Raw genomic sequence first — 27,313 nt, 5'->3', positions numbered from 1 at the left:
GCGCACGAGGAAAGCGCCGAGAAGGCTCACGCATGCGCAGATCATTGCGTCATCCGAGCGATCTGATTGGCGCAGAGTGGGAGGGCTGGGTCGCTACGTCCCTGGATATTTGTGAGTTGTGCGCTCGCCGAGAAACACGCGGAACAGAAATACTGGAGAAGAGTTTCGCGTCGAGCTTTATAAAGTTTTGTAAAGTGTAAAAACTCATTCAGATTAGCCAGACGCTCGCTGACCGACATTTGCATACCTGATTAATACAAGAAAAGTTGTTTTCGATGAAGAAAAGGCGATTTTGAGAGTGTGTTTTGGTGTGTATGAGGTGTGTTTGACTTCGTGTGTGTGTGTGTGTAGCTCCTCTTCCTCAGAGATGAAGGTAGAGTTCGCTCCTCTGAGTGTTCCTCTGAACAGGCGCATTCAGACAGCCGCGGTTCTGCAGTGGGTCTTCAGCTTCTTGGCTTTAGGTGAGTGTATCATCCAATTTTGGGTTATAATAACCTTATTTAGAACGTTATATTCTCTTGTTATATAAACGTTATACTAACGTTTTAAATAACGTAACGTTACTTATAAATATGTGGAATATGATCAAATAAAATATTCCTGTTTTCTCCTTTAATGCTTTTGTTAATTGACATCTTATTCTTTCTTAAACAAGGTAAAACCACTTTTATATTTATATTACGTTTATATTTAATACATAATTAGTTTACTAGATTTTTCTTCTGATTGTAAAAAAAATATACTTTAACGAAAATAGCATTTAAGTGTCATTAAGTTGTCACTGGATATACAAATTATGTATCTGAAGTTTAAGAAAATAATAATTTGTAATCACTAATACTTTTTTAATGTAGTAACGTTTTTAAAACGTTCCAGTAACAATATAAGAATAACTAATGTTTCTGAGAACGTTCCCTGTCAGCTGGGATAGCCTGGGAACATTGAAAATAAGGGAGATTTCCCGGAATCCATCCCCAAAATTAGGGATTTTTTTAACACGATTGTTACCCACAAACTTTAAAAAAAAAAAAAAAAAAAAAAAAAAAAAAGCACTAATCATAGTCTGAAGAGTTTATAACTACACAATATATTTTATAGAATGAGAGACCAATGGATATTTTTAAAGTTCCTTATGAACAAAGTAAACATTACTTTTGTAATTTTGTAAACCGTTCACATTTTAATCGGTACCCAATGGTACCATTTTTCGGTACTAAGAGATGCATCAATAACTGTAAAGAAACTGTAAGTCATTTATAGAAGTATTATTGACATGCCTTGGTCTGCCATCGTCTGTGATGTTTGTTTACTGTAATATTTACCAGTAAAGAGTAGGTTATAGCTACTTAATTAATTGAATTCATAAAAACAACCATATTATTATTTTTTTCTTTTTAATTCACTTTCTATAAAAAATATTTCCCACAAATTCTATGTTTTGTATTTTCTGGTAATCAAATGAAGACATATAAGATTTATTTATACTTAATGAAACTTTTGAAACTGAGCTTTATAATGTTAAAATAAAAAAGGGAAGAAAAATGTATATATTAGGCTACTCAACAAAACCTAGTTTTGATAGTTTTAATTATTACATTAGTGTTAGTATTATTATTATTACACTGAGATGTCTTTACCTCTACTGTACAACAATGATATATTTCTTAAGTTAACCCGAACTTTTATTTTGACGGGTTGCTGCGAATACCTATGAGTTTCTTTGTGTTAATGACATGGCGGTAGTTTTTCTCAAATGAAACGGTAAAATGCTGATAAAGTGACTCAGGGCGGCTCTGGAAATGACGGACATGCGTTTATGTCCTCGTATGAGATGGAAACGCGCGATTGTCATTAAGTTGGCTTGAAAAAGCAAAAGTACTGATAGTGTACTTAAAGGGGGGGTGAAATGCTGTTTCATGCATACTGAGCTCTTTACACTGTTAAAGACTTGGATTCCCATCCTAAACATAGACAAAGTTTCAAAAACTAATGTTGGGCGTTTGATGGAGTATTTCTGTGTTAAAAATACTCCTTCCGGTTTCTCACAAGTTTCGGAGAGTTTTTTTCGAGTATGGGACGGCTTGACGTTAATAGAGCGGAAGGTCCTTGTATGGGCCGTACGGGCTCTTCTCCCGGAAGGGTGCGCGCGCGCGTGACTAGAGCGAGAGAGAGGAAATGCACGCTGTAAACAGTCTCTCAGCTGCAGATCCAGTCGTCCGTGAACACTGATGACGCGCCGCGCTCCACTTTATTCCTATGGGTGACGTCGAGCGACTTCAACGCTTCAGCACAGCATTCTGGGAAGGCAGCGCTGCATTTGAACCGATTTGAACACAGAAATGACGGGAAGCTTCTAGGGATGGCTCGATACCACAATTTTGGCTTCGGTACGGTACCACAATCTAATACCGAAGTACCGATATTAAATCGATACCACACGGTCTGATATTAGCGTGGGTATATTGCACACGAATGAGTTCAATTATGCAAGTTTTGAGTTTATAAAGTGCGAAATTACCACAAATGTTTATTAGTAAATTAATCAGCAAAGCTTATCACATCAAATCAGTCATTTGAAAACTTTCATGCGAGAAATAATTTCAGGAAAATATCTCTCAAAATGAGCAAATTGCTTCTGGTTTCAAAAGACGTCGCACAACACTAAAGCAATCTGCATAATCCGATTCAACATTTCACGCTCGTCTCGGGATGGAGAACGAAACAGTCAAATACACAGAATTATGTACAAATGTCCGTCTTTAGTGAGTATTCACATGAACACAGGCGGTTGTGTCTAACGCGGATGTAAATAGTGCAATAGTACGCATGCAAATATTATGAGATCTAAATGTCATTGGTTGAAACGAAAGCTGGAGATTTTGTGATATTTGATCTTATGTTAGGCTGTGTGTGTGCGTTGAAGTCTTAAAGTCAGGATAGTGACAGATGCTTCTTGGCTAGGTTTGATGGCTCTTCATCAGTTTTATAAGCAAAGTAATTACAAACCTCACTTCTACTCCTCTCTTTATTAATTCGTTTTGGGCATCTTGAGTGAGATTCAACTGCTTTATCCATTTTGTTCGTCTGTTGTTGTCATATTTGCCGGTTGTTTCGGGTCAGTTTGGGTAGAGCGCTGCCATCTAGCGGTGAACTTCGGAAAAGCAGCATATACCGAAATGTGCAAACTCATGATATCGTATCGTTTTAAAAAAATATATATACCGGTATTTTTCCAGTACCGGTATACCGCGCATCCCTAGAACCTTCACAACCTCGCTTCAGTTTTTGACGGAGCCGTCCCAGCGATAAAGGTTCGGTCCTGCTTTGGAAGCAGCCGGTGAGTAAAACTGCTTCAAATGTCTGTGCTGTCGGCTATCGTCGCGTGAGTAAACATCAGTAAACGACACGATCGCGTGCTTCGTCATTCAAATGCGCTAACGGTTACTCCATTGTTGTTCTCTGTATAACGTTACACTAGTCTGGCGTGCAAAACCGTTTTGCTTGCTACTGCTAAGGTTTAGTCGCATACAATAGTCCATAAACCGAATCATGTCCTCATAAACTGCGAGTAAAGACACACAAATGTTGACAGGCCACTAAATACAGTCCATACCACAGAGACGGACGTCCTGCTGCTGCTGTTTCTCCTGTTCAATTTATTTCAGCCTCAGATCTGATTCTGGATCATTATCTGTATTAGCTGAGATCGATAGCCATGGGCTTCTCCACGAGATATGAAGGATGCAATTAGACGTGCCGATTTTCGATAATGCGATTTATCACGATAATGAATATGCACGATATTGTTATCGTGGGCACTTTAAAATATCGTAAATAATAATTTATTAACAATATATAATTTTTTTATAATGCACTGAAGAATACTTTGCCCATCAACAGTATAAATGCTCAACACCGCTGTATTCTGCGTCAAAGGGACGCGCTCAGATATCAACAAGCCCAACGTGCGTTTGCACATGACTGAACCGGTGAAGGAGACGCGCTGCTGAAGTGCCGCTCAGTGACAGCAGAGGGCGCTGATGAACGGCAGAATGGACCGGTTACCCCGGAAACCAGCAAACAAACAAAAAAAACGCGTGTAGTTTTTAAAACAGCCATTCGTTTTTGTAATCTCAATGTTGTTCATCACAGCACCAAATACTTAATACTTAAAGACTTAATAGGCTATTTATTTTCAATTTTAAACATTTTTATGTTTTAATCTGGACTACAGCATGCCCTAATGATTAGAACTGTTCTGATTATTTGTTATTGTTCAGTAAAACTTTGAGATACGACTTCATTAGTTAACATGTTAATTCATTATTACCAAACTGACAATGAAAAATACTTATAAAGAATTAATCATTCTATGTTAATTTCTTAGTTACTTTTTAATAACATTAAAATCAAAATCAAAATAACTTTTTTAATGGACCTAAGATAAAACTAACAATGATCAGTATTTCTTAACCAACATTACCAAAAACATTATACTTTCTGTACCAAATGTAGCTGTTGCTCAATCTTAGTGAATGCATTAAATAATGAGACCTTATTGTAATTTGTAAGCCTACCTGTTGTTCTTTATAGCCTAATTCTTTTGCACTTTAATCTGTTTGAAAATTGTACTTTTACAGCTCTGAAAAAAATCAAGAGACCACTTCACATTGATTTCTCAATGAGGGGTCTCTTAATTTTTTTTCCAGAACTGTATATATTTTTGGTGCATTATTGTATTTAAACATTCAGTTATTTTTGTTCTTACAAAAATAGTTCTTAAAGCTGTTATGCTATGGCAACACTTTTTTTTGCAACTTATTTCAATATTGTGATAATATCGTATATCGTGATAAAACTTCAGCAATTAATCGCAACATGAAAAATTGATATCGGCACATGCCTAGATGCAATACTACTCTATAGGTACTCAAGATTGACATGAGATTGACTGAAACTGGGCGGCAGTGGCTCAGTGGTTCATGTAGGTTGTCTACAAACCGGAAGGTTGGTTTCGATCCCCGGTTCCACCTGACCAAGTGTCGAGGTGTCCATGAGCAAGACACCTAACCCCAGCTGCTCCCGACGAGCTGGATGGCGCCTTACATGGCTGACATCGCCGTCGGTGTATGAATGGGTGAATGTGAGGCAAAAATGTAAAGCGCTTTGGATAAAAGCGCTATATAAATGCAGTCCATTTACCATTTACCAACTGAGTGTTTCACCCCCCCTTTAACTTATTCTTCTTAGACTAAAATTTCTAATTGCTACTCCTTCTAAACTGTTCAAGCTCCATCCACCAAACTCGAACTACACCTTCAGACTGTTCTGACTCGAGTTGCTTTATCTTTTCGGTTTTCCTAAAAATGCTGATTTAAAACTCGGAAAAATCACACAGACTTTCACAGAATGAGCCTATTCAAACTCCAACTGACAATATTCCAATTTTGACATTTGGAGAGGCTCATCTATCTATCTATCTATCTATCTATCTATCTATCTATCTATCTATCTATCTATCTATCTATCTATCTATCTATCTATCTATCTATCTATCTATCTGTCTATCTGTCTGTCTGTCTGTCTGTCTGTCTGTCTGTCTGTCTGTCTGTCTGTCTGTCTATCTATCTATCATATTGTTATACAAATATATTGTTCTGTTTGTCAGTAGAGCACAATCTTCAGCCATGGTTTTATTTTTTATTTTTTTTTGAAAAAGTGTATATTTTAATAAAAAATAGTTTACTAATAAACAGCAGCGTCGTATTCATCCCGTAAATATTTAATTTTATTTCTAATATAGCACCTGCCTTAACCATAATCTCCACAGTTGAATAATTCATTCGACTCTTTTTCTTTTTTTTTTACTCTCTCTCATTACTGTAATGCAAATGAGATGTGAGCTTTTTTGTGGCTATTACAGTAGACAATTGTTATGAAAATTATTTAAACTATTAGTTTATGTGGATTAAGTGGATATTTGTAGAAATACACGTTCTCTTTTTAATATGGTGAATCTTAAGCAGAAGCATCGTATTTAATCCCAAAAATGTATTTTTTTAAGGAAAATACATGTTTTAAAAAAAAATGAAATTTAGGTTTTGATGACTAGACAGTTTAGTTGAAAAAGTTAAATTAAGTTAAATTATATTTTTTTCATATTACAGTTATATATAAAATTTCACATTGCAAAAAAGTACCATGGTGATACTGTTTTCTGTAATATGCTTTATTGAGTATAAAACTTAAATGTCTTAGTTACATTATTGATCATTTGTGAGGTTAAATCTGCTGTTATTTGTCATGAAATAATGACTTAACGCTCTCAATAATGTCTAATTTATTTAACTATAAATTAGATATTTTTCATATTGCAGCAGACATGTCATGAAAATAACATCACAATGCAAGAATACCTTCTGAAAGAATATTACATCATATTGAATTAGACTGAAATAAAGGCCAGGCGTTTTGATAGTTTGACCTTGAATGCAGGCATAGAAATGTTCATCCAAAATAACATGACATGAATCTGTGCATTAGAATTGAGCCTGGAAGAGTCACTAACCCTTAAAGTGCCAGCGGTCAGTCCACAGCAAAATTAGCCTGTGTGTGTCTCTCTCTGAACTGTCTAAATGTTTGACATGAGTACAAACACACTAATAAACACACATCGCTCTAGAGTTCAGTCACACTGCACCGCTGTAATAAATCCTAAACACACACGTCTGTCTCTCTCTCTAGCTCAGGTCTGTCTGGCTGCGTTTGTGCTTTTGTGTCTCAGCGATTGGTGGATTCTGGGAGCGCTGTATGCTGGTTGGCTGTATCTGGACAGGGACACGCCCTCATGTGGAGGTCGGAGGTCACAGTGGGTCAGAAGTTGGCGCATGTGGACGTATTTCCAGGAGTATTTCCCCATAACAGTGAGTTTATACCAGCACTTATTCAGTGAATGAATGAATAAATCACTCGTATATTTCAGTAATCATCAAAAATTCTGTATTTGAAAGCTCAAACGCTCAAAATTTATCCAAAATTGGTTGCGTTACCAATGAAACGGTACTTTAATACATTTTAGCAGGCTCCTCCCCCTAGTGGGCGGTGTCATGTTTAACTTTTGACGTAGTTTTACTGCACTATTTTGTTTATCGGTCCCATCGTTTTCTAATCTTGACTAAAAGCGCGTCGTTGGAAAGGTCTGAGACTCAAATTTATTAATTTGTGACCGGAAAGTGTTTGTCGCCAGTGGCTATTTTTAGTACAGCACTTAAACGAAACCTCACAGGAAGAGTGATTTTTGTAGAAATTAAAGCTAAAATCGAGAAAAAAGTCAGTTCTCAGTGACAACTTAAAGGGATAGTTCACTTTGAAATTAAATGTTGATATGTTTTAGCTTACCTCATGGGCATCAGAGATGTAGGAGTATTTGTTTCCCCAGTAGTTTCAATTTTGATTATTTTAGGTCAAACCGTTCTTGTCTGTGCCTCACATAATGCAGGTCTATGGTCACCACCTCAAAGAGCAAACACAGAGAAGTCCAAATGAAACAATCCCCCATCGTAAGTACACACTGATGGCCTAAGACACGAAACGAGCGGTTTGTGTGAGAAAACAGTGAGGCAGCCATTACAACTTCCTTGGCAGTAAGAGCGCGCTGCAGTGAGAACGGCTGTGACGTAAGCAGCGTTCTCGACATATCCAGCAGCCCGAGTTCACTCGTCTACCTTACTCTAGTATTCTCTGTCCACGGCGGAACGAGAGAAGAGGAAGAGTGAGGAAAACTCGGTCTGTCCGCGGCGCTACTTCAGCACGGCGTCGGCGGTATAGTGAAGAGAGCTTCGGTTTGAGTTTGTTTATCTACTCTAGTATTCTCTGTCCACGGCGTTTCTGGAGTTTTCTAAGCTGCCATGTTCGTTGTTTTAATGTCCTTCCACCTCGTGCGCATGCGTGAATACTGGCCTGTTATTAAATCCATCCTCTCTGTTACGGATCGATCTTTAGAAATTAATATGAAAATCGATTCAGAATTGGTGAATCGATTTTTTTTCAACACAGCCCTAGTAAAAACGATATAAATACTGTTCGTTTTCTCACACAAACCGCTCGTTTCGTGTTGAAACTACTGGGGAAACAAATACTCCTACATCTCGGATGCCCATGAGGTAAGCTAAAACATATCAGAATTTAATTTCAAAGTGAACTATCCCTTTAACTCAGAGAATCCTTCAATCATGACATCACACCCCTGTTTTTATAGCATCAAATAACTAACTAAAACCAAACTTCTGTAAAGACACCTGGGGGCGATTGAGATGCTTTTGGCTTCAGTTTTCAACAAGAATGTGGCAGGCTCGGCGCACGCTTAACTAATCTTTAACTAACTAAACTAAACTCGGTGCACACTAAACTAATCTTTACTAGGATACTCTGTTTTTTTTTTTGTCCGCTCAACCGCAAGAAGACTCAGTTCAGTGTTTGTGCGCTGTCTGAGACACGGCTTTCTGGGCACTTTTGCAAAATGAGCTTTTGCGTCTTCTTGCAGTTGAATATTTCAGTTGTCAAGGCTGACGATGCAGCGCTGACCGTCATCTGTCTGGAGCGTTGGGGAATAAAGGCTGGCCCGTGTGGTCCGATCAAACAGACGAGCTACTGGAGCTCAAACTGCTCCAGAAGTTAATGCTGGTTCTGATAGAAAGCTGTCAGAATACACAGAGCATCTCAGTTTGTTGAGTATGGGGCGGCATTGCTGCTGACCAGTGAGGGTGACCCCTGACCCCGCCGAAAGCACCAACAGTGGCACATGAGCATCAGAACTGGACCACGGAGCAATGGAAGAAGGTGGGCTGGTCTGAGGAATCACGTGTTCTTTTACATCACGTGGATGGCCGTGTGTGTGTGTGTGTGTGTGTGTGTGTGTGTGTGTGTGTGTGTGTGTGTGTGTGTGTCTTACCTGAGGAACACATGGCCCCAGGATGCACTATGGGAAGAAGGCGAGCCGGCGGAGGCAGTGTGATGCTTTGGCCAATGTTCTGCTGGGAAACCTCGGGTCCTCCATCCATGTGGATGTTACTTTGACACGCTCCACCTACCTAAGCATTGCTGAGACCATGTTCAGCCTTTGATGGAAACGGTATTCTGGTGGCTGTGGCTCTTCCAGCAGGATAATGCTCCTGACACAAAGCACAAATGCTTCAGGAATGGTTTGAGGAGCTCAACAACCAGTTTGAGGCGTTGACTCGGCCTCCAGATTCCCCAGATCTCAATCCAATCGAGCATCTGTGGGATGAGCTGAACAAACAAGTCCCGTCCATCCATCAAATATATATTTTGAATAAAATAAAAATGTTTAGTGCTTTAGCCAGCAGCCATATCACCCTGTAGCCCAAGACTGGTTTCCCACTGAAGCTAAGCAGGGCTGAGCCTGGTCAGTACCTGGATGGGAGACCAACTGGGAAAACCAGGAGCTGCTGGTAGAGGTGTTAGTGAGGCCAGCAGGGGGCGCTCACCAGAGGTGGAAAGTAACGAATTACATTTACTCGCGTTACTGTAATTGAGTAGTTTTTCTGTGTACTTCTACTTTTTTAAGTAGTTTTAAAAATCTGTAATTTTACTTTTACTTAAGTACATTTTGATTAAAGTATTGTACTTCGCTACATTTTAAACCACATCCGTTACTGAGTAAAAATAAATCATTAATGCTAAGAGGGGAGGAAAAAAAAAACCGCGATCCGGAAATGACTAATATTGAATAGAGGGCGCGGGACGCGGGAGAGAACATGCGCGCAAATATCAGATGGAGACGAACAAGACTAGACGTCAGTGACGCAGACCCAGGTGAAAGCAAAACGCCGTCGTGAACCCCTGGCTTGTATGGAAATACTTTGGATATAGAAAAAATAAATAACGTGTTGTCATCCTGGAGGATATCAAATTTGTACAAAATGTGGATGCAAATGAAGAAACACATAGAACATGTTCGGGAACACATCGCTCTGTGCAGATAAAGGTATGTTTATAACTTAGGCCGATTGATTTCTGTGACGCAGAGCGAATCCCGGTATCCAGTCATGAACATTAACTTTACATTATAACGTAGAATTCACGTAATACACGCAAACTGGTGGATGAACGAAAAACTTGAAAGTAGAGCTGTAGGCCTAGAATAAATCAGACCGCGACATGGTCTGTGAATATTAAAGCACAATATGAATATATGATCTGCTTGTTCTGTCTCTGAGCTACTTTTTACTTTTACTTGAGTAAATTTTTAGACCAGTAATTTTACTTGTACTTAAGTCACATTTCATTGAAGTAACAGTACTTTTACTTGAGTAGAATATTTTGTTACTCTTTCCACCTCTGGTGCTCACCCTGTGGTCTGTGTGGGTCCTAACACCCCAGTATAGTGATGGGGACACTATACTGTCAAAGAGCACCGTCCTTCGGATGAGACGTTAAACCGAGGTCCTGACTCTCTGTGGTCATTAAAAATCCCATGGCACTTCTCGTAAAGAGTAGGGGTGTAACCCCGGTGTCCTGGCCAAATTCCCTTGATTGGCCCTTACCAATCATGGCCTCCTAATAATCCCCATCCACTGAATTGTCTCTATCACCTTCTCTCTCCTCTCCACCTTTCGCTGGTGTGTGGTGAGCGCACTGGCGCCGTTGTACTGTGGCTGCCGTCGCATCATCCAAGTGGAGCTGCACACTGGTGGTGGTTGAGGAGAGACCCCTGACATGAGTGTGAAGCGCTTTGGGTGTACAGTAGTACATATGAAAGCGCTGTATAAATGCCTCATTCATTCATTCATTTAGCAATTTACAATAATATGAGATAAATGAAGACCAACCATAGGTCTGTATTCAAAGCATTCATGAACTACAACGGTTTGTTCATATGTGTCTAATTTAATTTAATTAATAAAGTCTAATTCGTGCTTTCGTTTCTTTGTCTCTCTAGTTGGTAAAAACTGTGAATCTGGACCCTCGTCATAATTATCTGTTCGGGTTTCATCCTCATGGCGTGCTGGTGGCCGGTGGATTTGGGAATTTCTGCACGGAAGCGTCCGGATTCTCTCAGATGTTTCCGGGACTCACGCCGTACCTGCTGATGCTTCCCTTTTGGTTCAGAGTTCCCTTCTTCAGGGAATACATCATGTGTGGAGGTGTGTGTGTGTGTGTGTGTGTGTGTGTGGGCATGTTTTTGTGACATATGAGGACACAAATGTGTATAATGCCATGGGTATGACACAGGTATTACAGGAGAGGGTGAAATATGAGGACATTACCCATGTCCCCACTTTTCAAAAGGCTTATAAATCATACAGGATGTTTTTTTTTTTTTTTTTTTTTTTGAGAAAGTAAAAATGCTGAATGTTTCCTGTGATGGGTAGGTTTAGGGGCAGGGGCAGTGTAAGGGGATCGAAAATACGGTTTGTACAGTATAAAAACCATTACGCCTATGGAATGTCCCCATATGTCACAAAAACAAACGTGTGTGTGTTTACTGTATAGTGTGTGTGTATTTGCCCCTGATGTTTGTTCTTGTTGTGTAATGAGATGTTTTGAAAGTGTTGTGTGGAAATGCCTGAACCCGAACCAAGTAGGTGATACAGTCACACACACACACACACCGAGTTTCTCTAAACGATCAGCAGACAAGCTTTTGTCAGTTGAAAATACATTTGGTGATGGTGATTTATTCCTGGTGGAGAAGTGAGTTTTGTGATCATAATTTGGCCGGGGATTTTACGTGGGTGGTGGGAGAAAAACACTGACATTCTGGATTAGGACAGCAATAAAATCACAGACTAGCCTGTCAATGATGAAAATACCTTACGACTCCACGAGAAACAATTACCGTCCGAATAGAGCTTATGGTGAACATATTTTGAGCTATAAATACACCAATCAGGCATAACATTATGACAGGTGAAGTGAATAACGCTGATGATCTCTTCATCACGGCTCCTGTTAGTGGGTGGGATATATTAAGCCCCGTTTCCACCACAGGAACTTTACCCAGGAACCATGGGGTGGTACTCGGTGTGTTTAGACGGCAAGAACCAGGGTCTAAATGAAGTTCCGGGTAAATATTTCCCCCTCCAAACGGCCCTGCTCGCGAGGTAGTACTTTTTCAAAGTTCAGGAACTTTCGAGGGCGGGACATAGGAGCTGAACATGCTGATTGGTTGAGCTCACGCAGCCTTTTATTTCAACTCAGCATTTTTAAAAGTCTTTTGCGAGGTTCGTTCTGCGTTCAGTAAATATCAGTCTAGCTCTCTGTCTGATGGCGCGCGTTCGTCTCAGCCATCTCACGTTCAATGTCCGTAATAGCTGATAAAAACATACATTGTCATTTTAAATCTAGCTTTACAAGCTTTCTGAATATGCTAGTGCTGCTGAATCTGCATATTAGTGCTCTTTTCTGTCGTTATTAATTACCTCTTTAGTAAACCTATACATAACCAGCAAAAGCAGTGCAGCTTGAATCTCTTCCATACTCGTTATTCATTTTTTTACAGTTTATTTTTCACCATGTAAACGACCTGACCGATTTATTTATTTTTTTTAATGTGCGTCCTTACATGACGTGACAGCGCGCGCCGCGCTCATGTTGACAAGACAGGAAAGCTCATTTTTCTGAGGGGTAAACTTTTTATTTCCTAAGTTATGAAGATAATGTTGGAGTAATGACAGCGTATATTGCCCCAGGCAGTTTTTACTTTAACTGCGCCTGACAGAAGATTTTTTCTTCTGAGATGATTATTAAACTTTACAACAAATAAATAGCTTATATAATACTGTATTAGTCCTGGTGGCCGTTAAGAGTTGCTATGGCTACAGTTAACACACTCCAGCTGCTGGAGAAAACAGCGTTGACATTTTTGGTGCGGCAGACAAACTGCATGTGACAAAATGATTGCGATTTAAAGTCATCACATGTAAACACCAGATCGGTTTAGATAACGTCTCATGTAAACAGTCCACTAAATCTTTCAATCGGTACACACAAAAATGATTACTGTCCGTCACTGACTTGGAGGAGCAGTCGCGCGCAGTCCTACATCACCGGACTAATCTGCCTAATCTTCACGGAACTTTAGATCGCGGTGGAAACGCAGACAGCTGCAGGTCTGGGGGGAGAAAAGTTCCTGGTACAAATTGTTCCGGGTAATTATGGTGAAAACGGGGCTTTAGGCAGCAAGTGAACATTTTGTCCTCCAAAGCCCTATTTGGATGGTAATTGTTTCTCGTGGGGTCGTAAGGTATTTTCATAGTTTTTTTGAGAATGAGAAATACTGAAATAAAAGACATTGTTTGTGGGTTTAAATGTGCTCATTTACTGGTGTAATGTTTTATTAATGCAACTAGAATGAAGAAATGAATGTGGAAAGCACAAGTCTCGTAGTTGATTGTGAAGTGTGCGGCCGCTGTGAGTTGCGTCACGTTTCCAGTTTGGTGTTTCTTCAGCCGAGGGTCAGTGGTGTAACAGATTTCACACACTAACTGGATCACGGGTCGATTGTGTAAAGATGTGTGAAACACACTCAGGAGACACACAATCTAGTGCTAGCTGTGATTTGTCCACCCCACTTGCTCCTCTTTGATAAAATGGGAAGTAGGGCTGTGCGATATTGAAGAAAAATGTGATATTCAATACCTTTTTAAATAATGCGATATTCGATATGCGATAAGATATTGTAATTAGTGTGTAAAATATTTTTAAAAAATATTTAAAAACTAAGAATAATACCATTTATGTGTTTAATATTCTTTCTGAGAAAAAAGAAAGTATCGCTACAACTTCTGAAAGTGGCCAACAGTGTTTTAGAAAAATTAATGTCACAAATCTGACAATAATTTTAACATTAATGTAAACAAACAAAAAATGTAATGTAGAGACGAAAATGAACTGAAGGGATCATACGCTTTCTGAGAGGCAGCTTGAGCGCACGTTTCAGTGTGTTCAAAAATCATGTCAATTGTTTATAAACATATATAATTTTTTTAATAGCCTAATGTTTTTACTCAGTTGTGCAATTGTAAGGGGATATTATTGCGTTTGTAAAATTTATTTTCTGAAATAAGTAATGATATTTATATACAGGTTTGTATAAAATAGCTAAAAAATAAAATAAAATGCACACTAAATATAAACATTTCTTAAAAAGTTTAATTCATGGTGAAAACATGAGCATGCATAGTTTAGTGGAGGATATACGTATACACGTGTGTGTGTGTGTGTGTGTGTGTGTGTGTGTGTGTGTGTGTGTGTGTGTCCTTGTTTATATTACATTGTGGGGACCAAATGTCCCCATATGGATAATAGTAGCTGAGATTACCTACAATGTGGGATCAAGCGGTCCCCACTTTTCAAAATGCTTATAAATCATACAGGAGGAGTTTTTTTGAGAAAGTAAACATGCAGAATGTTTCCTGTGATGGGTAGGTTTATGGTGTGTGTGTATGTGTGTGTGTGTGTGTGATGGGTAGGTTTAGGGGCAGGGGCAGTGTAGGGGGATAGAAAATACGGTTTGTACGGTATAAAAACCATTACGTCTATGGAGAGTCCCCACAAAGATAGTGAACCAGACGTGTGTGTGTGTGTTTATTTATTTATTTTTATTATAAAAACACAACCAACATATAAAAACCTTGATACAAGGGGCACCAAGTAAAATCTTGCCTTGGGCAGCAAATTAGTCAGGGCCGGCCCTGTCTTAAATGTACACTTTTCACAATGTTGAATTAGCCTATTATAATCATTCAGATGTTGTGTGCCGTTGCGATATGCATATTGCGATTTATACATTTGCGATATTTCGATATATTGCGCAGCCCTCCTGGGAAGATTTGTACATTGAACAGAACGAGCGGCATGTTTCTTTCCTTCAGTTTATGAACAACACTGGGTCCATCCATTTATATGCACGTTTGGACATGGAGTAAAAAAAGCGATGGTTGCAAATGCAATATTAAAATTGATTTAATTCTCAACTTTGGATGGAAACTTTGCTAATGAAATCCTCGTTTATTTAGTTTGTTTGTGATGAAAAGGGGCTTTATTTGCAAATATTTAATGCAATATTGAAATTTTTCGTACAAGTTTAATTCGCAATGTTTAGACGAAAATATCAATGCTCAACCAGTTTGTGCGTATTTCACGAGGTGGCTAATTTGTATGATTTGTGTAAACCCCAGTGATGGGTAAGTTTAGGGGCGGGTTAGGTAATTCGTACGAATTGGGAAATGTTTAAAATACGTACAATATAGTAAAAATTGTGCGATTCGTACAAATTAGCCACCTCGTAAATACATAGAAATTGAGATCAGAATGGAAATATAGCTAACGACACGCCTCATTTATTCCGTTTGTGATTAAAAAGGTGCTTTTTAGTTCTTAACTAAAATAACTTCTCGTTATTGTTAATTTTCCCATGATGCATCATTCTCCATCTAAAACTGATCGGGCAGACCAAACCGTAAGTCGTAGAGACTTGAAACTTTCTGGGCTGGTAGTACTGACACAAACTACCAATGTCACCGAGGCACGGCCCGATCGGCCTGACGGGGGGCTACAGCGAGCAACAGTACCAAATGGCTCATAACTCCTAAACCGTCAGGCGTAGCCTCAAGTGTCTTATATCGCTGGAATCCTTGGCTCAAGCCGGACAAAACGCACATCGGATTGGCTTCAATCTGGCGCCAATTTTGAGATTTTTTGGATTTTTTGAAAAAACTACTTTTGCAAACTAGTCCCTGTTTTTTTTTGACCAACCGAAACCAAACCAGTGCACAAATGTTCTATGGAGACAGTTTGTCAATAATCATTAAAACAACGTTGAAATTTCGATTCAATTTTGCTAAGGGGTGCAAAAATGTACGTTAAAGGCGGAGCCTATTTTAATAATGAGGCTATAACTCAAGAAAGAAATGGGATATCATCACCAAACTTGGTGCACGTATGTATATGCTCAGTCGTTGGTCACGATAAAAAAATTGTGACGATTGGGCTCTAGGTGGCGCTATAATGTTGAAAAAAACTAAAAACGGCTATAATCACCTGACCGTTAATCCGATTTACTTGAAAATTAGTATGCGTCTAGTAATGTGTCTTGGTCCAAGGCCCCATGTATGTGTATGAGGACATCAGCATATCTCAAAAAAGATGGCCACCACCGGCCACTGAAGTTGAGCACTTATAAGACGGGGTTAACAAGAGGACGATCGGAATAAAACTTGATGGGCATGTTTGACTCATGGCCCCAGAGGTCTGTAACAATCTTGAAAGAAATCGGCCACTAGTTGGCGCTAACGTGTTTTTTGGCTCTGTAATCACGTGGTGTTGCACACATTCACAAAATATGCATATCATATGATAGATCTCCTCATGCTGAACAACTTTGCCTCAGAACCATTGCTCTTAATCAAATCGTTTATTAATAATAATAATGCGTTCAATTTATATAGCGCTTTTCAAGGCACTCAAAGCGCTTTACATAGAAGGGGGGAATCTCCTCAACCACCACCATTAAACATTTGCAATTATTTTAAAAACCAACTTTTGCAAACTAGTCCCTGTTTTTTACCCGATCGGAACCAAACCAGTCTAGGACAATTCTCTGGACTCTCTAGATCAATAATTACCAAAAAAAGTTGAACTTTTGCATTTGGATGGCTATAACAGGGCCATTTAGAAAAGAGGCGTGGCAAAATACACTCAAATACACTCTATAAATCCTAAGGAGAAACTCAAAACTTCACGAAAATTGTTGGGTACATGTGGCATAACATGCTGATGAAGCATGCAAAGTTTTAAAGAGATCGGACTATAGGTGGCGCTATAACTGTTAAAAAGCTTTAAAAACCATGCATTTCCTATGGTAAATTGCCTATATTGGCAGTAAATTAACTTTTCCATCTGTTATTTCAGTGTTTAAAATCTTGCTAAATAAAACTTAATGTCTTTAATGCCTATGTGCTTAAAAGGCCTTAAAGCTTGAACCCCGCTAAATGCTGCTTGCAGCTTTCATTTTTTCTAAATTTAAATATTGCATAAAATATTTTTCGTACCAGTTTCATTCGCAACTGTAGATGGAAATTTAGCTAATGATCTTACGTTTGTTGTTGATGGGTGTGTTTGCATTCGTTAATCAAGTTTATCCAAGTCGTAAATGTGCATCTGAACCATCTCACGGTGACTTCAGTCAGCGTTTGACCTCTGACCTTTGCAGGGCTGGTGTCGAGTGAGAAGGCCAGTGCGAGTTACCTGTTGAGTCGTCCAGGTGGAGGTCAAGCCGCCGTGATCGCAGTGGGCGGAGCTCCGGAGTCTCTGGATGCGCGGCCAGGAGCCTTAAAGCTTCAGCTGCTGCAACGCAAAGGCTTCATTAAACTGGCCCTCAAACACGGGTACGTGTGTACGCGCGTGTGTGCGTGTGTGAGAGTGTGTGTGAGAGAGAGTGAGTGTGTGTGGTAAACCCTATGAGGTAAACCCGTTATGAGGACAAAATGGCAAAAGATGGCAATATCCGAAATCCTTGTGGGGACATTTTTTAGTCCCAATGTGGAAAACATCTTATAAATCATACAGGATGAGTTTTTTTGAGAAAGTAAAAATGCAGAGTGTGTGTGTGTGTGTGTGTGTGTGTGTGTGTGTGTGTGTGTGTGTGTGTGTGTGTGTGTGTGTGTGTGTGTGTGTGTGTGTGTGTGTGTGTGTGTGTGTGTGTGTGTGTGTGTGTGTGTGTGAGAATGAGAGATGGGTAGGTTTAGGGGCAGTGTAGGATAGAAAATTCGGTTTGTACAGTATAAAAACCCTTACACCTATGGAAAGTCTTCATAAAACATGGAAACACAGTGTGTGTGTGTAAGAGATGTTTGATCTCTGTATGGTGTGTGTGTGTGAGTGAGAGAGTGCGTGTGTAAGAGATATTTGATCCATGGGTTTGATTTCTGTGTGTGTGTAAGAGTGCATGTGTAAGAGATGTTTGATTTGTGTGTGTCTGTGTCTGTGTCTGTGTCTGTGTGTGTGTCTGTGTGTGTGTGTGTGTGTGTGTGTGTGTGTGTGTGTGTGTGTGTAGAGCGTGGCTGGTTCCCGTCTTCTCGTTTGGAGAGAACGAACTCTTTGACCAGATGGAGAACCCCACAGGCTCCGCCCTCCGCCGCATGCAGGACCGCCTCCAGAGGATTATGGGCGTGGCCATGCCGCTGTTTCACGCCAGAGGTGTTTTCCAGTACAGCTTCGGGCTGCTGCCGTACAGGAGACCCATACACACCGTGGGTACGTACACACACACATACACACACGTTTGTTTTTGTGACATATGGGGACATTCTATAGGCGTAATGGTTTTTATACTGTACAAACCGTATTTTCTAACCTACCCATCACACACACACACACACAGATACACACACACACTGCCCCTGGCCCTAAATCTCCCCATCACAGGAAACATTCTGCATTTTTACTTTCTCATAAAAACTCCTCCTGTGTGATTTATAAGCCTTTTGTAAAGTGGGGCCATGGGTAATGTCCTCATATTTCACCCTCTCCTGTAATACCTGTGTCATACCCATGGCATTATACACACTTGTGTCCTCATATGTCACAAAAACATGCCCACACACACTCCTAAATGTGAGATTGTATCTGTGCGGCTGCATGATTAGATGTTTAAGCGTCCATGACGTTATATTGACACATGTCTGTGTGGGTGTTTTAGTCGGACGCCCCATTCCTGTAACTCAGACTCCATGCCCCAATAAAGAAGACATTGACGCTCTTCACTCTCTCTACGTGAAGGTGAATCTCCATAATGTGTGATGATTTTACAGTCTTTAATATGCATCCTTTCCATTTTGTTTCAACATGTGTTTGTGTTTGTAGGGTCTGACGCAATTGTTTGAAGAGAATAAGGGAAACTACGGCATCGCAGAGAACAAACACCTCGTCTTTATTTGACCCCTGTTGTGTCTGTGTTTTACTAATGTGTTAAATGATCAATGCTGCTGGTGTTGATGACGGTGCAAGGGACTAAAGTTACACTACAGAGAAAAACACTAACACGGGTTATAATCACAGTCATGACTTTATTCATCAGGATCTGTCCAGATGTGAACATGCTAATGTCTTCAACACAATACACACTAAGTGTAAATACACACTACAGGTCAGAAGTTTGGAAAAATTACTATTTTTTTAATGTTTTTAAAAGTGTTCTGCTCATCATGGCTGCGTTTATTCAATCACAAATACATTCAAAATTGTGAAATATTATTACTATGTAAAGCAGCTGTTTTCTATGTAAATATATAGTCAGATTTACTCCAATCTTCAGTCACATTAATTATTTATTATCACCTGGAAATGGTTTCATAATTTATTTTATAACCTGTGATGCTTTTTTCAGGATTCTTTGATGAATAAAAAAGTTAAAATGAACAGCATTTATTCAAAATGTAAATATTTTCTAATAATATTTACTATCACTTTTTAACACATCCTTACTGAAGAAAAGTGTTTTTCCACAAAAAAAGACATGAAAATAATTACTGACCCCAAAAGTAATACGTAATGTTATAAAATATATATATTCTTAACAAACACTGTTCTTTTTTTAACTTGTTATTCACTGCTTATTAAAACAAATACTGATAATAAATCATTGAATGATTAGTGAAGGATCATGTGACTGAAGACTGGAGGATTGATGATAAATTCAGCTTTGATCACAGACATAAATTACATGTAACTATATATTCACATAGAAATTGATTATTTTAAATTGTTTAATTTTTTATTTTTTTTTGTCTGGATTTTGTATAAATTGAATTTCTGCATTCTTTTAAAAATATTAAAAACAGTAATGTTTCCAAACTTTTGAACGGTATTGTGTATATTTTACAGAATGACTTATATTAACTACCTCACTTGCTATATAATTAAACAATGTAATGTTTTGTTTTATAGCAATGTGACTATATTCATAAAATATCATTGATTTTCTGACTGGGAATATTGGTGTACGAATATAGGGAAGCAAATAAATTGGTACTTTTTATAATAGTATCTGTTTCATTTTTTGTTTATGATTTTTGTTTTAGTAATGTTAATTATTTATTTTATATAATTAAAGTTTAAATAGTCGGTAGGTGGCGATGCGAACCTGCATCTCTTTAACTTGATTTTTTTTTTTTTTTTTTTGCTCAACGATTCAAAACTGGTGTAAATTTACAGTACATCGACTAACTGAAGTTATATTTTTGTCAAGTCTAAAAGTGTGTGTTTTAATCTCCCTGATTACTATAAGTAAAATTATCAGCGTGTATGTCGAAATTACGAATCATACTAAAGCGACGGTTTATATCATGAATATTAATTACGTCGCAGATTGGTCGAGTGCAGTCGCGTAACTTAATTAATATTCATGAGCCACGCCTTCGCCATAGTAGGATCGTGTTGCAGGAACGGAGGCGGAACTTCCGGGTGATGGAAAGTTGTCAACAGTTTCGTTGGAGGAGAATTAATCTGTAAATCTGAGTTCAATAGTATCGCTTTAAAGCAAATCCACAAGGAAACGCCACAAGAGAAGCAAAGCTGCGGGATTTCGGCGGCTGGACCGAGAGAACCGGAGGAGATTGTGTGATTCGCACTTTATTGGGGTGGATCTGATGCAAATTGATGGAGAATAAACAAACTGCTCGGGTGTGGAGGATCAATCTCAATCAGTCTCCGTGACTCTGAGGGATTTTTTATTTTAAATTCTCTTTCTGATATCAGTTTGACAGGATATTTACTCCTCCTCCTGGGATCTTAGGTGTGGATGCAACATGTGAGCTGTCTTAAAGTGTGTTAAAGTTCACAAAATCGGTCCAATTGGACTTCTTCATGGGATTACAGAGTGCTTCTGGCTCAGCTTCGGTCCTAATTCACTTTTCTATTGAGCTCGGGTTTACCCCAGATCCAGACATCTGTTCTGCACAGCTCTCTGTTGAAGTGTTTATTTTCTTTTTTAGACATTGAACTGCAGTGATTCTTGTCTTACATTGCCCTGATGCAGGTTAGTTTAGTGTCAGTAAATGTCAGGTTTCAGACTGCAACAGTATTGTGCAATGCTTATGTTTCTATGCGCACGTATGCGGGTATTTGCTTAAGGGGATAGAGGAGCGCGCGTGCACGTGCGCGTTCTGTGACGTTTTTCTGCGTGATCGGGTGAAATCGAATCTGATTCCAGTTTTAATTCAAATCAACCCCATGCATCATATTTTGATTTTATGCATTATTTGAGTTTTGATGAAGTTCTGCACTCTAGTTGTGATTAAATGTATTAAAGCCCGATCCACCTTTAAATCAAATGTGTAGATAGAACTGTAACGTGTAGTTTGATTCCAAATTTTACATTTGAAAGTTTGCGAGTGTGTTGAGTTTTTACGCAAAACTTGCTTCTGTTTTAATTTAGTGCGATAATTCAGATCAAACGCAAGTTTTCTATTCAAAGTTAGTGAGTGCTTAAGATAGTTCTAGTTTAAAGTTCAATGCATGATTCACTTTTAATTCGAATTAAATGAGACCGCAATTGATTGGGATCGAGTTTGATTCTTCGCAGTTTCTACTCTTAAGTAAATTTGTCAAACTTAACCGGTTTTAATTCAAGATTTAATTTGAATGTCATGACGGTAATACTTCAAGTTTTGAATGTTTTACTCTTAAAGTTGCTGAGCATTTTCCACTCGCTCTAGTTTTAATCTGAATTTAAAAGTGTGATAAGTTCTAATTTGAATCAAATGCACAACCAGAACTGTTACATTTTAGAGTGTTATTGTGTTTTAAAAGTTGTGTTGGATCTTTTCCACTCGCTCCGGTTTAAATTTTTAAGTTAAATGCACGATCCACTTTTTAATTCGAATCAAGTGAGAACGCTATTCCACACTTGATTGGAATCGAGTTTGATTCTTTGCAGTTTTTGCTCTTTTAAAGTAAATTTTCAAACTCTCACAGTTTAGAGATTTAATATGAATGTCACAACTGTAACATTTCAAGTTTTAAAAGTTCTATTCAAGTTTTACTCTTCCTGAGCGTTTTGAGCTTCTCCACTTGATCTAGTATTAATCTGAATTTAAAAGTGTGATAATTTCTAATTTAAATCAAATGCAAAGACAAAACTGTTACTTTTAGAGTTTGATTGTGTTTTAGAAGTAGTGTTGGATCTTTTCCACTCGCTCCGGTTTTAATTTTAAGTTAAATGCATGATCCACTTTTAATTTGAATCAAATGGGAATGTAATTCCACACTTGATTGGGATAAACTTTGATTCTTTGTCGTTTCTTCTCCTCAAAGTATTTTAATTTGAGATTAAAAGCATGGGTTCATTTCAAATTTGAATGTCACAACTGTAACATTTAAAGTTCTGAATGTTCTGTTCAAGTTTGGATCACTTGCTCTAGTTTTAATCTGAATTTAAAAGCGTGATAATTTCTGATTTGAATCAAATGCACAGCCAGACCTGTTACATTTAGAGTTTGATTTTGTCTTAAAGATGTGTGTTTGATCTCTTTTTAATTCAAGTTCAAAGCAAGATCTGGTTTTACTTTGAATCAAATGAGCAATTAGAACTGAAACTCCAGACATTGTGATTGAGTTTGATTCTTTGCAGGTTGTTCTCTTTAAGTTTGCACAGTGTCTTGTCACCAGACGGTTAGCAGAACGCCGACGGAAACAGAACTTCTTGTTTTTAGAGTTACCAAACTTGTCCTGCAGACCTAAAAAAATGTCCTGACACGCTCAGGCATTAAGCTCCAACCTCTGAGAAGAAACCAATGTAAAACGCCCTAATTATGGTATTTATTTTGCTAACATCTTTTGGAGTGGCTGTTTGATCTTAGAAATAATCAAATCTGTGCATGCACAAGTCTCTTTATTGTGTCCTGAGCTGTGAACGCACACACTGCACGTCTGCCAGAGGAAACAGCCATCAGAGCCGAGTCTTGCGCAACCGCTGGGCAGAGAAACTGCTCTTGTTACTGTACTGGCTGTAGTCGAAATACTCCAAACAGCCGCAGGGAGAAGGAGGATAGAGTGCCAAGCTCAATGGAATAAATGTGATTCATTTTACTTTTTGGTTTCGACAGATTTTACCACGTACCTGTGAGTTCACCTAAGGGAAAGAAAATATGGTTTATCTGATCCAGATCCACCCTAGAGACTGAGTGAAAGAAAACCAGTCTTGCTTTGGGAATGGTTAGGATATCCGCTTCTTAAAGAGATTCTTTTTCCGCAAGAGTGTGAAATAATGAACAGCGATCGAGCTTGGCGCACTTAAGCATAACGTCATCCCGCTCGCACACACGCTCACCAGAATGAGTGGTGGAAAGAAACGGAGCGGTTTTCAGATCACCAGTGTTACGTCGGACTACAATCAGGGTTCTGGAGAAAACCATCAGCCGGAGCTACTCAGCCCTGGGAGTCAGAGAGCCACGCCCCCTTCTGCTAGAGGGCGGAGCCCCAGAAGCCAGACGGCATCGCCCACTCCAATGTTATCCAATGGCCCGTTACTACGCCATAGCCCCGCCCTACAAACGCAGCAAAGCTCCAGTCAGCCGGCCACGCCCGTTACGGCCAGGAAGCAGAATTCGCTGGACTCGGGCGGGGCTTCGCGGTTTCGCGTGGTGCGTTTGGACCAGGGACCGGGTGAGCCGTACAAACGTGGCCGATGGACTTGTGTGGATGTGATGGAGAGGGAGGTGGAGGAGCGAGGCCTCCGCCGCGTGATTGACAGCATGAGACACGCCCACTCGCTGGAGTCCTTGGAGACGGTGGGGCTGGGCGGAGCCGAAGGTGCAGTGGGCGGAGCCAGACTGAAGCCGTTGGGGGTGCATACAGGTCACATGGTACACTCGCAGGGCAACACTTACTTGCTCAGCCAATGCCGGACAGACCCCACCCACAGCGGGCCACCCTCACCTGACATGCAGCCAATCACGTCACCACACCTTCCGAACACGCCCCGTATACGCAACATTCCCGCCCCGCTGCGCCTCGACATGGACGCCGTTGGCAAGGTGAGCACTTCCTCCTCGTCTATAGCCCCATTCCACCGCAGGAACTTTGGGGTGGTATACTCGAACGCACACTGCAAAAAATGCTCTTCTTATTTAGTATTTTTCCAAATATCTAAAAATTCTTAAAATGCATTTACTACATAATTAAAATGACATAAGATATTTTTTCTTGTTTTCTGGGGGGAAAATCTAAGTGAAGTGAGTTTTTGCTTAAAACAAGCAAAATGATCTGCCAGTGGGGTGAGAATTATTATCTTACTTCTGTTTGGGACTAGCCTGACGTGGTCATTCTCAATTCTAGTCAGAATATGAGTCTGATGCTCCATTGGGCTGTGATTATGGGCGTGTTTCAACCGAACCAGGAAAGACCTCAGTTGGACAGACCGACAACCAATCAGCAGCGAAGCGATGCATAACGTTAGTTGTCAAATGTCAACAGAGATCAACTGCATGGCTCAAGTAGCCAATTCCGGGGGGGGTTTTCGCGGGTTGAAGCGACTATTATGTGATATATAGACCCATGAGTGCGAATTTTAGCAGACAACCTTGCCAAAATAACACATTTTACCCCCTAAACACATTTTTTTTTTCCGGAGAACCCCCGCGAGAAGCCATTGTTTAGGTCTAGTAGTTGGCGGGTTTTGTTGTAAAAACTTGGCAACCCTGTCTGCACGCGCGCTGGAATAAACTATCTTTGCCGGTGTTGTAAAAAAAAAAAGAATTCAAGGATACACAGAGTACTTACCCAACATGATCCTCATTTCACAGAGAAATTGTGAAAGTAAAAGGATTACGAACAAGCTCTCCGTTTAGCATTTGAACATATATAATCCAAGCACCTTTGATGATGTGATGATTACGTTACTGTTGATCATCTGTCCGTCATCGTCTAAAGCCCGCCCTGATGATCTCATTGGTCAGTTTCTGTTCAGGCATAATTACTCCTCTATGGATCGAGTCCAGAGCGAACCGCCTGAACTCAAATGTTGTGGGCGGGGCTGAGTTTGGCTGCCATCCAGGCTAGTTTGGGATGGAAACAAGATTTCAATCAGAAACTAGATTATTTTTCTCACCCATTGGCAGATAATTTAGCTTGTTTGAGTTCAAAAACTCAAAAACTTATTTTTAAGAAAACAAGGAACAAGGAGTTCCTGTAAAAAAAAAAAAAAAGTTCCTGGTACAGATTGTTCTGGGTAATTTTTATGGAAACGGGGCTTATATTTCCCAGTGAGATCTATTTTTAACTCGATGCCCTTTTCTTTTCGCAGCTACGGACCACCCGCTCGCAGCCGGCATCGCCTGGGCCGCACCTGGCCCGGGACAGTCCCTTCCACCCTGGCCTGACGCCCATCCACACGCCCTCCGCCCTCGCGCTGGCCCAGTCCATGTTCGGCATGGGTCGAGCGTTCGAGCTTGTGGGAGATGACAGGTGAGAAGAGAGACTTGTATTTTAGAATGACGTCTGATTCTGTATTTGTCACTGTAAACCACAAGGTCGCACCAAGAGCAATACAGTTTTTAATAATTGCTTTAACTCTAAGATAATACTGTTGTCCACACCACAACTATAACTATAAAATATTTATAATCCTTCTAAAAAAATAGCGAAGTCCACACCACGACTATAACTATAACGATAACTATATCAATAAAAATGTTATAATCGTTCTGAAAAAAGCGAAGTCCACACCACGGCTAAAACTTTAACGATAACTCTAGCAATAATGTTTTTATAATTATTCTTAAAAAATAGCGAAGTCCACACCACGACTCATGGGCGTAGATTACGCGGGGGACGCGGGGGACGTGTCCCCCTCACTTTTAATAAAATGTATTTTCGTCCCCCGCACTTTTACTGGGTCTCACCGATCCTAGTCGACCCGCTCCGAGCGGGATCCGAACCGGCGTTACCCTGCGCGGCGGGCGGGCAAGGTAACAGGGACGCTAAAAACAGCTTTCTTTAATCTGGGTTGATTGCGCGCTTCTTGAGGTCACGGGCAAGTGTATTTACATAGAAACCAATGTGAATACATCAAGATTTAAATTCAGAGACAAAAAAATAATCTATGCATGACCTGTCATTTTATTCGCATCTAAATATGAGGAGGGCGCGCTCACAGAATGTCAAACGTGGATTCGTAGAGGTAATATCCAGTCACGCTGGAGCTGCAGCTGAAGGAAAACAATCGTTATGAGTTATGAAACGTGACGACGACAATCAGACGATTGCGACAATATATGCTTTATGTGTGTTTTTCAAGTCATCTCAATGTAGGCTATTTATTGACAATAAAGTATAGGCGATCATATGAATAATGCAGCTTTTAATGTTTAGTATCTTCTGCTCACCAGGGCTGCATTTATGTAATCAACAATAGTTCAAACAGTAATATTTTGAAATATTATTACAAATCTAAACAGCTTTTTTCCATGTGAATATATTGTAATTTATTCCTGTGATCAAAGCTGAATTTATCATCATTACTCCAGTCTTCAGTGTCCTATGATCCTTCACTGATCATTCTCAGATGATGATTTTATAATCAAGAAACATTTATGATTATTATCTGTGTTGAAAACAGTTGTGCTCCTTAAAAATGTTGTGGAAACCATGATAGCCTACATGTTATTTTTCAGGATTCTTTAACGAATACAAAGTTCAATGGATAGCATTTTATTGCATTCATTAAATAAATTATTATCTTTTGTAATATTAAAAATATCACTTGTGATCAATTTAATGCATGTCTGATCAACAAAAGTATTAATTTCTCTCTTTTTTAATTTTACCACAAATGTTTAGATGGTTTCCACAAAAATTAAGCAGCACTATGAGCAGCACAACTGATAATAATCATAACTGTGTGTTGATTATCAGATCCTCATATGAGAATGATTAGAAGGATCATGTGACTCTGAAGACTGGAGTAATGACGATAAACTCAGCTTTGATCACAGGAATAAATCACACTTTACTATATATTCACACAGAGAACAGCATGGTTTACATTAGACTATATATATATATATATATGCACAAGTGTTTGTAGGCTAGTATATAAACCAATCATAAAATTGGCACAAAAAATAGGAGAATAATATTATAGATAATAATTAGTGGTTATTGTTCAGCAGTGTATTTGATATCTTGCCCAATTAAAAGCAAGAGACGCGATAAATTATATAAATTATTTTTTTCCAAAAAAAAAAAAAAAAAAAAATTCTGTCCCCCTCACTTCTGAAAAGATGGCTAC

General features: G+C 39.3%; 2 protein-coding genes across 3 annotated transcripts in view; both read left to right on the top strand.

Annotated features, from left to right (window-relative positions):
* Positions 1–108: 108 nt before the first annotated feature.
* Positions 109–19,790, top strand: mogat3a (monoacylglycerol O-acyltransferase 3a). Its single transcript, XM_067445465.1, has 7 exons — positions 109–461; positions 6,745–6,923; positions 10,961–11,165; positions 17,237–17,411; positions 18,080–18,279; positions 18,725–18,804; positions 18,889–19,790. Exons 1-7 carry the CDS (start codon positions 368–370, stop codon positions 18,961–18,963), a joined length of 1,008 nt encoding a protein of 335 aa, XP_067301566.1. The 5' UTR covers positions 109–367; the 3' UTR covers positions 18,964–19,790.
* Positions 19,791–20,480: 690 nt separating this feature from the next.
* The window catches only part of zgc:153012 (uncharacterized protein LOC777626 homolog), a 26,645-nt gene continuing 19,812 nt past the window's right edge, over positions 20,481–27,313 (top strand). Inside the window, exons 1-3 of one of the 2 annotated variants that reach the window (XM_067445464.1) lie at positions 20,481–21,061; positions 23,130–24,059; positions 25,328–25,488. In XM_067445464.1, the coding sequence (XP_067301565.1) occupies positions 23,358–24,059; positions 25,328–25,488 (863 nt within the window). In that variant the 5' untranslated portion in view covers positions 20,481–21,061; positions 23,130–23,357. Of the gene's footprint in view, positions 24,060–25,327; positions 25,489–27,313 lie in introns of both variants that reach the window. The other variant, XM_067445463.1, reaches the window with a different exon arrangement.

This window comes from Pseudorasbora parva, chromosome 6, assembly GCF_024679245.1.
Source record: "Pseudorasbora parva isolate DD20220531a chromosome 6, ASM2467924v1, whole genome shotgun sequence".
Classification (NCBI taxonomy): domain Eukaryota; kingdom Metazoa; phylum Chordata; class Actinopteri; order Cypriniformes; family Gobionidae; genus Pseudorasbora; species Pseudorasbora parva.
The sequence above is the reverse complement of the archived record's forward strand: the minus strand, read 5'-3'. Positions and strand labels throughout refer to the sequence as shown.

Excerpts from the sequence above, each read along its gene's own strand:
- mogat3a (XM_067445465.1), top strand. The coding sequence starts at position 368 with ATGAAGGTAGAGTTCGCTCCTCTGAGTGTTCCTCTGAACAGGCGCATT. Across the intron at positions 462-6,744 it reads CTTCAGCTTCTTGGCTTTAG|CTCAGGTCTGTCTGGCTGCG; the intron begins GTGAGTGTATCA and ends CTCTCTCTCTAG. Across the intron at positions 6,924-10,960 it reads AGGAGTATTTCCCCATAACA|TTGGTAAAAACTGTGAATCT; the intron begins GTGAGTTTATAC and ends TTGTCTCTCTAG.